General features: G+C 36.9%; 1 protein-coding gene across 1 annotated transcript; it reads left to right on the top strand.

Annotated features, from left to right (window-relative positions):
* Positions 1-14346: 14346 nt before the first annotated feature.
* Positions 14347-16179, top strand: LOC143629564 (uncharacterized). Its single transcript, XM_077098803.1, has 4 exons — positions 14347-14582; positions 14660-14939; positions 15298-16023; positions 16099-16179. Exons 1-4 carry the CDS (start codon positions 14347-14349, stop codon positions 16177-16179), a joined length of 1323 nt encoding a protein of 440 aa, XP_076954918.1.
* The last annotated feature ends 307 nt before the right edge of the window (positions 16180-16486 follow it).

A 16486-nucleotide genomic window follows, 5' to 3' on the forward strand; every position in this document is an offset into this window, starting at 1 on the left:
CTCCAAATTCAACAATCAAAATGTTTGAGCAGTTGAAGAAGGAGATTATGATGAAGATTACCCCAACATCTCAGAACATTGCTTCTCCGTAGATACCCATGGCTTGATTTGTGCCATGAAGGATCTAGGAGAGAAGGCAAGGTGGCCCCGAAAGAACGAGAAGTCAACCACCTTCAGAGACAAATTCAAATGATGTGCTTTCCATGAGGATTTTGGCCACATGACGGACGATTACATCAGTTTAAGGAGGGAAATTGGGTACCTCCAAAGCAAGGACCACTTCAAGGAGCTCTTGAGAAGAAAAAAGTCCAGGATCCAGGATCCTGAAGAGGTTCCTCAAAAAGCAAATCTGCCCCCACCAGATGCTCAAGTGATCAACTTCATCTCCGGCGGCTCAGATATATGCGGCACGCCAAAAAGACACGCCAAAGAAACCAAGCTAGAGAACGGGGAACGACCAGTTATAACCACCACTTTCACGACTGACAAAAGGATCTTCTTTGATGAAGAAGATAAATCAAGCATACATGATCCACATCATGACGGTTTGATTGTAACTTTGTTTATCACTAACCATTATGTACGCAGGATCCTAGTCGATGGTGGAAGCTCGGTCAATATCATTCAACACGATGTCCACCAGAAAATGAACATACCAGACTCGGAGATCATCCCAAGGACATCGGTGCTAGTTGGTTTCAGTGGCGAAAGCAAGAAAACATTGGGGACATCAAACTCCCAATATACATTGAAGGGTTCAGTTCTTACCATAAATTCTATGTTATTGATAACCTATCTAGTTGCAATGTTATTTTAGGTAGGCCTTGTCTACATGGGATGAAGACAGTAGCCTCTACTTACCATCAGTGCATCAAACTACCGACTTCTTGGGGAGTAGTAAGAATAGATGGTGATCAGGTGGAAGCCAAGAATTATTATTCTTCATCTATGAAGCCGACAGCCAAACAGACGATAGCATAGCAGCCACAGCAACATCCTAGGGACGTGGTGGAAGCTTGGGAGCAAGACATAAAGGAAGTATCCTTGGATCTCGAGGATCCAGATGTGAAAGTGTTCCTAGGATCTAGTATCCCCAATGAGATCGAGGAGGATATAGTATCCTTCCTAAATCGAAGAAAGTCCACATTTTCCTTCAGACATTCAACATGACAGGTATTTCTAAGGAGGTAATTACTCACAAGTTAGGCCCTGATTTATCTGTTAAACCCGTCCATCAGAAGCGAAGGAAATTCCCTCCTGAGAGGAACGCGATCATACAAGAAGAAGTTGAAAAACTTCTTAAGGCCGGTATGATCAGAGAGGCTAATTATTCTTGATGGTTAGCTAATGTGGTTGTTGTTTCTAAAAAGAATGGAAAGTGGAGGGTGTGTGTCGATTTTACTGATTTAAACAAGGCATGCTCCAAGGATCATTGCTTGGTACCACATATAGACTCCATGGTGGATGCAACGGCAAGACATGAGATGCTTACCTTTATGGATGCTTCCTCTGGATTTCAAAAAATTCATATGGAACCATCTGTTCAAGAAGATACAACATTCAGGACTCCTACCGACATATACTGTTATATTGCTATGCCGTTTGAACTAAGAAAAGCAGGGGCAACATATCAAAGATTAGTCAACATGATGTTCAAGGATCATTTAGGCAAGACTATGGAGGTCTACATAGAAGACATGGTGGTGAAATCAAAAAGGGTAGGGGATCACCTCAGAGATCTTGAAGAAGCTTTCAACATCCTGGATTAGTACAATATAAAGTTGAATCCATCAAAATGCCATTTTGGTGTCAAAGCTAGGAAGTTCCTCGGATACATGGTGACCAAAAGAGGAATAAAAGCGAGCCCCAAACAGATAGAATCCATCATCAATTTGAAGTCTCCTGTGAATGCTGAGGATGTCCAGAGGCTGACGGGAAGAATAGCTGCTCTCAACAGATTCATTTCCAGATCCTCCGAGAAATGTAAAGATTTCTACGACATTCTTAGGAAAAATAAGTAGTTCGAGTGGACGGAGAATCATGAGGCCGCACTTAAAGCCTTAAAAGATTACATATCCTCAACACCAGCTCTGATGAAGCATGTGGATGGAGAATCCTTATATGTGTACTTAGCTATTTCAGGAAATGCAGTAAGTGCCGTCCTAGTGAAGCATCACGCAGGTGAACAACATCTAGTTTATTATGTAAGTAAAAGTCTTTTAGATGCGGAAGCCAAGTACTCTCACTTAGAAAAATTAATTTTTGCACTTATTATAGCTTCCACTAAATTGAGACATTACTTTGAAACACATACTATTATTTTGAGAACTAATTACCCTATTAAGAATGTTCTTAGAAAACCAGAATTGTCAGGAAGGATGGCCAAGTGGGCTGTGAAGCTGAGTGCATATGATATTCAATTTGAGCCCATAACAGCCATTAAATTACAAGCGTTAGCAGACTTTGTGGCTGATTTCAGCAATGACATGCAAAAGGAAGTTGATTTAGAAATCCAGCAACTAGAAGAAACCAAGAATCTTTGGATCCTCTTCACCGATGGAGCATTCAATGTAAGAGGAACAGGATTGGGTATCCTACTGAAATCTCCACAGGGGGGCATAATACCCTAGTCCAATGCATGTGCATTTCAAGCCACCAACAATGAGGCAGAATACGAAGCACTTATTGCAGATTTACTTTTAGCCAAACAGATGAGGATTAGGTATCTTCATGTTTATATAGATTCTTTACTTATAACTAACCACTTTAACGGATCTTATACCGTGAAAGGTGAGAATATGATCAAGTATCAATATCCTTAGAAAAATCCTTCGAGTTTTTTAGTATCATACAGGTACCAAGAGAAGAAAATGCTGGGGCAGATGCCTTAGCAAATTTAGCATCTTCATTGAAGATCCCGGATAATGTAAAGATACCTATCATTCATATATTGTCTCCGGCAATTGGAAAATAGGAAGCTATGGGGGAAACAGTGGATTGCACAGAAAAACTTAAGGTTCCTTCATCCTCTCAAGTAGCAGGATCTTGGATCCTTCCAATTAAGAAGTTCCTTCAAGATGGAGAAATTCCTACAGGGGAAAATCCTAAAGCTTTCAGATTGAAGGTATCACAATTCATTATTTTACAAGATATTATATATAGAAAATCTCTTGTTGGTCCCTATTTGAGATGCATTGAAGATCAAGAAATAAGAGAGGTACTCCAAGACTTCCACGAAGGTGATTACTGCAACCACACAGGAGGAAGAACATTGTTCTCCAGGATACTTAGGACTAGGTACTTCTGGACAACAATGAAGAAGGATGCAATGGAGTACTCAAGAAGTGTGATGCTTGTCAAAGGCATGCAAACATCCTTCATCAGCCTGCAAAACTAATGTATCCTATATCAGCCAGCAGAACCAATGTATCCTATATCCTCTTCATGGCCTTTCATGAAATGTGGATTGGATATTGTTGGCAAGCTACCAAAGGCACCGGGTGGAAAGGTCTTTATGCTTGCTATGATAGAATACTTCCCTAAATGGATTGAAGCAAAAGCATTCGTACAAGTCCTAGAAAGGGAAGTTATATCCTTCATAAAAAGAAATATTATAACTAGATTTGGTATCCCATCTGAAATTGTTTGTGATAATGTTCCCAGTTTATCGGGAAAAGAACCACTAACTTTTGTGACAATTAGGGCATCAAGATGATTACCTCCACACCGGTTCATCCTTAAGCTAGTGGCCAAGAAGAATCAAGTAACAAGATCATCATCAACAACTTGAAGAAGAAATTAGGATCCAAGAATGGCAAGTGGGCTAAGGAACTTCCTTATGTTCTTTGGGTTGATAAAACAACACCAAAGAATGCAACAGGTCAAACACCTTTCTCATTGGTGTTTGCCTCAGAGGCCGTAATCCCTACATTGATGGACGTACCTACAGCTAGAACAAGCATCCGTGATCCTGAAACCAATGATGAAATCCTTCTCAAAGACCTAGATACCGTTGAAGAGCTTAGAGACCTAGCCAAGATCAGAATGGCGGCATATCAAAAAAAGGGTAGCTGGGGCATACAACAAAAGTATAAGGATCAGATGATTTCAAGAAGGAGACCTGGTTTTGAGGTAAGCCTTTCAGAATACAACCAATCCGGCAGATGGAAAGCTAGTACCTAAGTGGGAAGGTCCTTATCTGATCGAGTCGGAAGCAGGAAAGGGGGCATATCATTTGCTCACTATGGAAGGCAACAGGTTACCTAGAGCATGGAATGCTATCCACCTCAAGAAGTACTTTTTCTGATCAGCATCAAGTATCCTCCAAGTATTAATTATCCTTAATGGATCAAGGATCCTAGAATTGGTAGTATCTATCTAATCACTTGTTCATTTTATATATTCTTATTATTAACCTAAAGATAATATATTCTTAACGTTTATCTTTTTCTAAGTTTGTAAGTAACAATGCAGGACACTAGTTAAAGGTTCAATGATTAAGAGGTTGGCCACATCTCCTTCACATTTAAGGTACTTTACTGTTTCCCTTGGCCTAGCTCACGATTAAGGTATAACCCCCGATGGTCATATCTTCCAAGGTTTAAAGGTTTTCACCTTTCTTATAAATTAGAGTTTCTATACTCTCGCCTAGAGCGCACGTTATCCAACGTATAGTCCGGGGAAGCAAAACCAGTTCACTATATGTGGCAGACAAATTCGTTGTCTTCGGCTATATGGAGGATCTTACGATTTATGGTAGACGTACTATACCACCGGTTTATAACATTTTCATGTTATCTCAAGACAAAGGTTTCTAACATTTTCATGTTAGCAAAGGTTTTGGCGTTTTCACGTCAATTACGCTTGGGAAAATACCCGTTAACATCCGTATCCTTGGGTCAATCCCCAGTTTGGGCTTGTCCCCAGTTCACGGGCTTGTCCCCAGTTCATGGGCTTGTCCCCAGTTACATGGGCTTATCTCCAGTTACACGGGTTTGTCCCTAGTTACACGGGCGTGTCCGAAGTTACACGGGCTTGTCCCCAATTTCACAGGCTTATCCCCAGTTTGTTTTATGGGCTCGTCCCCAGCCTGTTGGGTTTAATCCCAATTAATTTCGTAAGTTATTTGCAACAGGTATCTTGAGTTCAATTATAAAGATCGCAGATGGATCGACTTTTATGGATTAAGGATCCTTAATTTTTCTTACAAGGATCGATGAAAAATCAATACTCATGGTAACTCAGGTCTAATTAGACTTTATGGTATGATTTCGGTTTATCAGTTTACATTTACTTCGCTAAAGATCTTTGTAAACTCTATTACTTAAGGATTTAAGATCCTGGTTAACTTTTGCAAGGATATTCGATCCTAAAACTTATTACTCAAAGATATTTCCTAAAACTTTCAATAAAGCTAAGACTATATTAAACTTACTTTTAGAATAATAAATAATAACAAATAAATAGCCAAAAGATATTGTTTATTAATACTTACTTAAGATTACCAAAAGCTAACCCGGACTTCACCATTTAAACATGGACCATCCATCCGGGTTAAAGTAAGTTGTTACTAACAGTTCAACCAAGTGCAGGAAAATAAAAGGCAGGGGCATCAAAGGCTTCATCCCCACAAACAGAATATCCCTCCACCTTTGCTACCACTGATAATTGTCTTAAGGATCATAGATCCTTTACCCTAAGTTGCTATTGTCTTAAAGAACACAACCAAATTAGCCATAAAAACATCAATAAAAGAAAAACCTTTCGGGCTCGGGGCTTGTCTTTATCATCCTTCATTGCCCGTTTCCACAGCATCCCCTTCAGCGGTTGTATCCTTTCCCTCATCCTTTTCACATGCATCCTTCACAGCACTTGTTCCGGCTTCACCCTCATCTGCAGCCTTGCTTCCTTCATCGGCATCTTCCTCGTCCTCTGCTGCTCTCAGTATAGCCAGAGATTTCTTCCATTCGTCCACCTCCCAGTTAGCCCTATCAAATGAAGGATCATTCGCCTCAGACACAACCTGGATCCTTGCCTGCAAGATAAGCTTTGCCGCAGACATCTTGGCTTCGTTAGTTGCTGCCTTGATCCCCTCCTTCATCTTCATTTACATAGCATGGACTTGGGAGTCAGCCTGTTTCTTCTCCTTGGTGAGGTTAGCAACATGCTTATCCTTGGCAGTAGCAAGAGTCCTCATTCCCATCAAGGTATCCTCAAGATCCTTGATGACTGAACCATAGTAGGAGTGGAAACCTTGGATGCCCTATAAGTCACAAGTTTGAGATCAACAAAAAGTATATGACAAGACTGGCAAGAAGAATAAAGGATCCTTACCTGAACAACCGCCTGAGTAACGCCTTCTTGAAGATGCTTTTCAACATCCTGGACTTCGGCTTGTGGCTCGGGTAGTTTCCTTTCCTTCTCTGACTGAGCCTTAGCTCTGGTAGTCACTGTGTGAGGGCTAGGAGCAGGGATGGATTTGGAGGATTCTTTCTTTACCGTCTTCGGGGAGATCAAGTGGTCTATGTCATCCAAAGGGAATTGGGCAGCAGGCTTGTTGGCAGACTTGGTCATATCTTCAAAATACAACAAAACAGATAAGTTTTCCTATTTTATTTTTGTAAAATTAGAATACTTATCTTTATGATTTATAGTTACTTGACATATTTCTTTGAGGTGATATGTCTGACTGTTTAGCTTCTGAGTCAGAATCAGGGATCCTGATCTTGAAAGTCCGGATTGTTGGGCTCAATGCGAGGAAGACGGCTACTCTCTCTTTGGATCCTGGAAGCTTTGCCAGATGTGCGAAGTTATCAACTGTACAAAAGAAAGAAACAAATCAGTACTTCAACCTTGAGCAGAAAGCAATAATAAAAACTGTAGGTTCCAAGCCGGATCTACACGGAAATATCTCGTTCTACGTAGGTGCGGAATCCCTACGTAAGACGATACGAGCGTAGAAGCGATATACGTTAAAACACAAGCTAAATACGTTACAATACCCAAAAGACACGTTGTATTGCAACTAATAACACGTGATATTCAATCACCAATTACACGTACTGGAATCGTTACACAAATCAATCCATAGCCTAAACCTATATACACTTCGACAACTTCGCCTAACATGCTAGGCGAAGTTGTCACTAACTTCGCTTGTTCCACAAGTTCGTTTATAACAGGCGAACTTGTGAGAACAAGTTATCTCAAACACATAAACAAATCCAACTAACACGATTATAGACACTATATACTGAACTACTGACATCATGCACCAACAAAAACAGAAACCCTACCCCTACTAATCCACTTGGTAGGAAGGGTATTTCCATTTGGAATCTCTCTTGACAAAGAAAAAAGGATTCTTCCAGAAGAATCATTTTGCGTAACTTTGTCGAACAGAATAGGTGGTGAGGTTTGGATTTGAGCAGGAAACGAGTGGAACCATGGGTGTACAAAGAGTATATGTATGACAATTCGGAGAGTCCAAACTCGAGGTCGTGATCGGCTATGATTTCTTCAACGGTCAACAATGCTCGCCATATCATCGGCATAGCCTAGATGTAGCTAATGCCAGTAAGGCTGAAGAACCTCTGGGTAAACTCCGAGGATGGGTACGAGTAACCGAGCAGAAAAGGACAGGCTGGAAAACATACCCATACCTTTGAGGATATGTCGCTTGGGGTTGATGAATCATAGGGTCTGAATACGGTATTGGAAGGGAAAGAGGATGCTATTTGGTCAATCTCGGGGTCCGTGAATTTGGAAATTTTTTACGAAGGATTTTGCAGTAACCCTTGACTTTTCATATCTCCGGACGAGTTCGAAAAACAACTATCAATAGACATCAAATACAATGGAATATAAAAGGGAGGGGGATAAAGGATTACCTGGGCTAAGATAGATAGAAGACGAGAAGCTTCCGGAATGAGGCGAATTAAAAGGGAGTTGATTATTTATCTTTAGTCCCTATGTTGGTTAATTATTTTTTATCTAACCCCTACTTATGTCTTTTCATCTTATCAATTTGACAGCCTTTTTCTGAATTTTGAACACAATTTGACAGCGGTGAAATTATAATCAACCGCCAAATTGAGGGCAATTGTTGAGCCACAAATAATTAAGTATTGAGGATATGTAATTCTTGGTGACCAGTCTGGATCAGTTATCCTTCTGAAGAGCTCCAGGGTTTTGTCAGGATCAAGGATCCTCGGTACTTAGTATTATTAACGGTTGTTTCTTGTATGTAGGTTGATATTTATCAAATGCAATGGCTCCAAGACTTAGTCCACCACCTATTTCACTACTGGACTTCTAAAGAACGTGGTCAAATGGCACGAAGGAAGTGAGTGGAGAGATGGCGGATTAATAGGACCTAGTAGTTAGTTGTTATTTTTGTTTGTTATATACCGAGATTATGATCAAAGTTAGGTCACCTTTTACACGTACATTCACATACAACTGATCCTCACAAACACTTGGACGAGAACTATCTCTAGTAGATTGTTCACACACTTAGATATTCTTGTAATCATTGATCATAAACTCCACCCATTGTAACCCGATTTTTATATTAATAAATTGGTGATAGACGAGTTGTCATCACCCGGGTTTTTTTCCTTTGATCTGATTAAGATTAAAGGGTTTTTCCTCGCAATAAATCACGATATTCATCTCCATTTTGTTCATATATTCATTATTGTCACCTTAGCACTAAACCTCACAAAACTAACTTGGTTACAATATCCTTAGCCGATTTTTGATTAAAACATGACGTATGTTACATATAAACATATTAATTAATGCATTCAACATACATAATTGGCACTGTTTGTTGTCACAATTCGTAGGTGAATCTTGTTCCCAAACAGGTTGGTTCTAACCAAAGTACTAGTGTTGTGGGGCAAAATAAAATGCCATCACCAGTAAGTATTTGACAGTTTCTTTGTTTAATACAACTTTCCATGTGATTTTTTATTTTTCATAACCTAATAAATTGATTTGCATGCCAGTTTTGTGGGAAACATCCTTACCTCAGGTGAGGTTATACAACAAGAATCCGCTCCTCAGGTAAGCATTTGACAGTTTGATTGATTTTTTTAATAATTAACTTCCCATGTGAGTGTGCTGATTTTGCGTAAGTTAATTGTAGGTCAAGTCTGTGGATAAAATAGTTGTCCAAACGGTACTCGCTCCCTAGATCGCGACATCAGTAAGTATTTTACAATATCGGTACTTTTTATAATTCATTTATAATGTGAGTGAGTTCATTTTCTATTACCGAATTGCAGGCCAAGTCCGTGGACAAAAATGTTGACCAAATGATAGTCGATCCCTAGAGCGCGACGTCTGTAAGTATTTGGCAATTTCAGTTTTTATATTTTATAACCTAATAAGTCTAAAAATTCCAATTTCTTGAAGCCTGTAGAGAACAATGTTGACCAAATATCAACACAACTACACCACACTCTGGATAGTAACGGCTCAAAAAAACCAACAGTACTTGACAGTTACATATTTTTTGTTTCGCGTTTTCCCTTTAATTGTTGATTGATTTCCATCCATAAGCTGATTTATTAAATGGTTTTTAGGTAAAACGGAGAAGCCGTAAAAGAAAAGTTGATGTATCTACGGATGAAGCTTCCCCACCACCTGAAATAAAGGTATGTACTGAGCGAAACATTGTTAATTTCCCACCAGCATGGCATATCCTTGGGTATGTACTTATATATTGACTTCAACTAAGTCATCTTAATTTCCCATTCTTGTTTATAGGTGTATGAGTGCCGTTTGTTTCTGAATGACAAGCATAACAAGGTGGCACATGGTAGAATTCATTGGTAATCGGTTCCACAACAGTTGCGTGGAAACGCAATCCCGGAGGGTTGCTACAAAGTTAGTATTGATGAAGCCATAAATGAACAAGCAATTATTCTGTAAGAGGCAGGTGAAATTATGACAGTTGGTGACGAAACTGGTACTTTTGTTGCTTGGCCAAAACACCTAATCTCATGTGACCAGGAGGTTTGTTCCCTTTTATTTCTATTCAAGTACAAATAAGGGCATGTTTGTGTTCGCTCATTTAACTTTAAACCTATACGAAAACTTAACTGAACAAATATCCATGTTCATTTTCATTTATTTAAAATTATGAACACTTGTGTTCGTTTATGTTCATTTGTTTATAATCTAAACTAACATAATTGAACAAAGATAAACGAACATATATGACCATAGATGAACAAATTCAAATGAACACAAGCAAACATAAACGAACAAAAATGGAAACACTTAAATGAACAAAAATTAAAAAAATTAAAACCTTTAATTAGATGACTTATCTAGATAATAATTAATTATTTTCTATTAATACATAAACAAGCATAAATAAACATACATAAACAAAGATAAATAAACGAACATACGCTCATGAACATAAATGAACGAACGGAACATGTGTTCATGTTCGTTCGTTTAATTAAACGAACACAAATTTTGTGTTCGTGTTCGTTCGTTTATTAAATAAATGAATATAAACGAACTTCCCGCTAAATGGGTCACGAACAGTTCACCGAACGTTTGGTTCGTTTCCAAGCCTACTATTTTGTTCTATTCAATTACAAAATATCACAAGAGATCATATCTTTTGTGACAAGGAGGTTTGTTCCTATTTTGTTCTATTCAATTACAAAATATGACATTAATTATACATATTTGTTTTTCATATTCTTTTGTTCCAACTACCACCACTCCCATTCTCAAAAAAATACAGACAAAGCTGGTAAGAAGCCAAAGGCAAAGTACACAACGATAGACAGGGTGACCAAACCGAAGACAAGGAGCAGTGCCAAGAAAACCGACACCTTAGCTAGTATATATGTAGTCGTTATTTTGTATATTGTATAGCTTGTTTTGCATATGTCTTACAAAAAAGATGTATAGATTTGCTTAAGTGAATATTATTGTTAATATAATTTGTTTCTAATTTTGTTTTGTCATTCTTGTTTACGGCAAAAAATAACTACTACACACTATTGGCCACATAGAAACACGTTAAATAGGTGTGGCCAAAAGTAAGACAATTGCCACACTTCAAAAAATTCGGGTCTATAAATGACCATTAGCCACAACACAAACATTGTTGTGTGACGGAATGATAGCAAAGTTGATGGAGATAACAAATTATGTGTGGCTAAAAGTGTGACATAGCCACACTGAAAACACAAAATTCGTGTGGCTATACATAACCATTACCCACACCATGCTTGCTTCGTTTTTTTTTTTTTGCCGGAATCATATAAAACGTCACATAAAAAAATCACTAAGTGTGACCAAATGACATAAAATAACCACTCTACATATTTTTGTGTGTCCATCACTAGCCATTGGCCACACTTTCATCACTTGGTTTTTGTTTGTGTGGCAAAACGACATCAAACGTCATTGGAAAAAATCACTATGTGTGACCAAAAGTATGATAATAGCCACACATTATATTACAAAAGTATTATGTGTGACAAACGGTAAGACAATTGCCACACCACAAACTAGAAAAGAGTGTTTGAGTGACAAGTTCACATTTTTAGTCACATTGAGAATAACCTCCAGTGTCTATATGATATGATTAGCCATACAATACATCCCTATGTGTGACGAAAAGTTTGACAGTAACCAAACTTTAAATTACGAAAAACATTATGTGTGACAAAAGGTAAGACAATAGTCACACTATAATATACAAAGGAGTGTTTGAGTGAAAAGTAAACATTTTTAGCCACATTTAATGTAACATCCAGTGTCTGTATGATATAATTAGCCACACTATTATTAAATTCAAGTGGCCATTGCTTTGCTATAGCCACACGGTATAGGTCACAATGCTCGCTTACCACAACCCTATTGACCACATTATTATAAAATTCATGTGGCTCTATACGTGCAATGATCACACCTAGTAAATAGTCATGTGACCATTTTCTACCATTTAGCCACACTTATTGGAGAGGCTTCTTGATAGCCAGCAAAATGTTGGTACCCTTTATCCACACTAATAACCACATAAGGCAACTAAAAACTATGTGTGACCATATGATACCTACGAGGTCGTGAACTTTGGTCACACATGACCTGAACCAGATGTGTGTGGCTAATGGCCTACGACCACACTTTTTTCGTGAAACCCAAGGTCATATTTCACGTAGTGAAATGATGACACTGGTCAACAGGATGCAATAGTTAAAAAACGGTAAGTAAAAATATATATTTATTTCTATACATTAATTGAAACTCTTGGACATGAGTATGGGGTCGAACACGGGTAGTTTCATATTGTATAGGTAATGACATTATATATAAAAGGGTTTTTATAAGTATTTGTATATATTAATTTATGTAATATTTGATGTTGAGTTTGTACGGAAATCACAAGTTCAAGGAGGATATTTTAAAGATTGTAGGGAAAGGGTGGACAAGACCTTGGAGGTGAATGTGAGCCATGATCACGTGATTGGTGCCGTTCAAATCATGCGGAAGTTGAACGACACAATTCTAGTCTATGTAGCTTTCGTGAAGATAAAGAATACTTCCTTACACCATATTTAGACGGTACTATATTTATATCCTTTTTTACTTAATAGTCTATTTTAATTAGCCTTTCCTTGTTTTATTAGTACACAGTTGCTCTCTAAGTTTTTTTCTGTAGCAAACATTGATCACTATTCATTATTGTCTCCAAAAAAAACATGAGCATGTATTTTAGTTTCTCTAATGATAGCGGGCAAAAAGAATCCGTCTATATGTATATCTTATTTCGGAAGTAATTCGCTCTACTCTTAGGGATGTCAATTTCACATGGACAATGGTTCCGGTATGATTTATATTTCTTAGCTGGCTATTTTCTTAAGTTTTAAATAATTATTTGTTAATTTATTGTAGTGTCAACAATCATCCAATTGGAATGTGTTTTAATGGTGCTCAATTATACGTTTGATTTTGCGTTTACTTATCAAAACAGATTTCGTGACCTTGTATGTATTTTATATTTCATAATTGTCTGATTTTCTTAAATGCTAACTTAATCTATGTATTTCTTTTTAAGATGGTGCAAGACATGACGTGTTCGCCGAAACAATCGACAACTTACTCGACAAGTTGATGCCGGGCTTTTTCACGAAGTTTCGTATACTTGATTAGAAGTATTAGTAGTTTGGATTTATATTTTGTTTAATAGATTGACGGTCTATATTGTAAAGTTGTGTATTTTGAAGCTAATATTGTAAAAAATCTGGATTTAATGCATTTTGGTTAGTTGTGTTATTTTTGGTGGATTAATTTGATTGTTAAAATTGAGCGGTTTAAATAGATTTGGGAAGTTAAATTCTGGATTTGGCGCTATAATTGCAAATTATAAATGCTCATTTGACGAGATTTAAGAGTGCGGCTAAAAATATATTCTCTGGAAAGGTGAGTTGCTTATTTTCTGCGGTTGGGCGACGCGGTTTAAAAGCGTAGCAAAAAATGATTTTTGGGAATTTAGAGCGGAGCATTTGATGCAGTTTTTAAAACATTTGACGCGGTTTACAAAACTGTGTCTAAAAATAAGAATAGCTTTAGAGACCTTATTTTTTGACGCTGTTAAAAACCGTGTCTAAAACTCTTTTCACCAATTATAGCGCATATATAAATACATCATAAAATTATATCATGTGTCTAAAAGACTAAAACTAGTTTTTTTCTAATTTTATACCGCATATATAAATACAATTATTTAATTTCAAAATTAGAAGAAAAAAAGTCATTTTTCTATTTTGTTAAACACTCATTTTTAACATTTTTTCCAACAGAAAATTATTCAAATAGATATGTATGTACGTATATGTAATTTTGTTTTGTGTTGTAATATAATATTCAATTTATTGGTTAAAATGATACACATGATATATATTAAATAACAGATTGCTTAAGAATAATGTGTGATTAACTTTACCAAGTTAAATGCATGATCATAATATTTTTATAAAAAAAAAAAATCAGATGATGTGAATTTGCATCAAAACATTCCAGAAACTATTTATCAAATCAATTAATACCCTGTTATTTTTGTCTTCACAACGTTCAAAGAAAACCAAAAAGTCACAAAGAAACTTGACCATATCACGCCAGCTCTAATTAAAGCCTCTTTAACTTACAGTGATATATTCAAGTAAATACTGAGTAATGAACACCTCTTCGTTGTCCTAACAATTAGTTAATATAGTATTTGCACAGTTAGTATGCACACCTCTTCTTTAGTACTGTTTAACCATCATGGATCCTAACACTCCCCAATCCAAATTTTCTCTAAAACTGATGGTGCACAAAGAGGAAATGAAAGTGATGTTTGCTGAAGCCGACAGCAACTTTGTTGACACACTTTTCAGCATTATGACATTGCCGATGGCCGCAATTGTCAGGCTATTTAGGACACGGCCTGATGAAGAGGTTAAGCCGATCAGAAGCCGAGTCTACTTGATCTTTCTAGCAATTGTACGTCGGCAGAAGAAAACAAATGGATGTTGCTTAATCCAAGAACTTCATCATATGATGTATGCAGAAAGCTTAAACTCAACATAAATGACCAAGAGCCTACTAGACACTATATATGTCAAGATATCTATTGCAGTCGACGTCGAAAGTCTGGTGCGTGTCTTAGCATTTCTAGCCTAGCAAAATGCAGGTACTGTGGCAAGATGATGGATCGGGAGGTCAAGTATGAGGATTCAACTTCGGGTGATGATTGTGAAGGTGGTGTGTTTGTGTCGGATTTTGCATCCTATATTGTTACAGATGACCTCTGTGTGATGCCGAATAGTCCAATCTCTATTGTGCAGCTGCTTTGTGAACTTGAAATCACTGCTGTTAGCTTTTTAGATGAAATGACAATTGACATTGGTCTGGATCAGGTACTTCCATATGTACTGTATTGCACGATCTCTAACGCGGGAAACCAGAATGGACGGAACTAAGGATCTGTCCATCCTAGTTTAGCACGAATGGGTTCTGAAATCATAACTAATTTTTCTATATAAACTAAATTTTTTTGTAAATAAATTATAAATATAAATATTAAACATTTTTAATAAATCATATATATATATATAATTTGTATAATTTAAGTTAAAGATAAAAGCTATTGAAAATTAGTTTAACTATGATGTAGAGGTGATATAACAGTATATGGTGTGGATGCTAATTTCCAAAATGCACTTCTTACATACATATTTTAAGTTCAAAATAAGATGACAGGATATTATTTTACAGATCCTTACTCTTTTAAAAGGAGCGTTCTTATTCAAGTATCCATTGACCTACTTGGTTTTTCCTAGTTCGCCGGTTATCCAAGATTTAGTTAATCCTAGACAAGAAACTTTGTTTAAGAAATTAAATTCCCGAACCTCAACAAGATTGCCGTCGGTAGTTACTTTGCAAAAATCAACATCTAAGGTCTTGTTCGTAGAAGCAGGTTGTGATTTCGTTGAGTTTCTTTTCAGGTTTCTTGAAATTCCTTTGGGTACTATGATTGGTGAGTTGATGAGTGGTGCTACTTCTTTTGAGAGTTTGAACAACTTGTATTCAAGCATTTCTAATATGAGTGTTGGAGATTATCTAAAGTCGGATGATCTCAAGAAAATGCTTCTCCAACCTCAGTTGGTGCACACAAATCTTTCAGAAAACCAGATTTTTCCGCTTAGTGTTTTCAATTATCCCGAGAGTTATTGCTATACTTATTTTTGCGGTGGACATGCCTCCGCAAATTTGAGTCGTTTCCAAAATAATCAAGGTTATTCTGGTGGTATGCATAGTATTTGTAACTTTAAAGATTCTAGAGTGGATGGAAGGTATCTGAAAACATCTGCAAAGTTCATCTTGTCCGATGATCTTGTCATTACTCCATTAACATCTTTTTCTTCAGTTACTATGCTTGGAAAGTTGAATGTTTCTTTTAATGACTTTGAGGTAGTTAAAGTAAGCATTGGCATTGATGAGGTATAGAATTGTTTTTAACTTTTTTTGGATTGTTTGTTTTTGTATTTCATTTGAATTTTGAGGTATATTGTGCAGGGTTTGAAAGTCCTGGATGTTGCCCTAAAATCCGTATCAATTCTGACAGATTCCATTCTGAAAAACAATACAGGAAACTAAGAACTGATTTATTTACTAAAATGTTCATGTTTGATTTTTATTCACCGGAATACATATGTTGGTATATCTATTTTGGTCTGGATAATTGTACTTTGCTATCATGTTTATGGATCTATATCGAAACCCAATTCGAGTTTGACCGAAAAATGAAAAATGTAATTCTATTAGGTTCTAAATAGTTTTGGTTGGATTTGGTTTTCGATTTAATCGGTTTGAAACCAAATTGGCATTCACAAGTTTTTACAATATATATCTACACCGTTCATCAGTTTGTTAAGGCATTTTTTTTATTTTCTAGTTTGATTCT

This window comes from Bidens hawaiensis, unplaced genomic scaffold, assembly GCF_021521415.1.
Source record: "Bidens hawaiensis isolate Kalapana, Puna unplaced genomic scaffold, B.hawaiensis_p1.1 tig00005306_1, whole genome shotgun sequence".
NCBI classification, from domain to species: Eukaryota; Viridiplantae; Streptophyta; class Magnoliopsida; order Asterales; family Asteraceae; genus Bidens; species Bidens hawaiensis.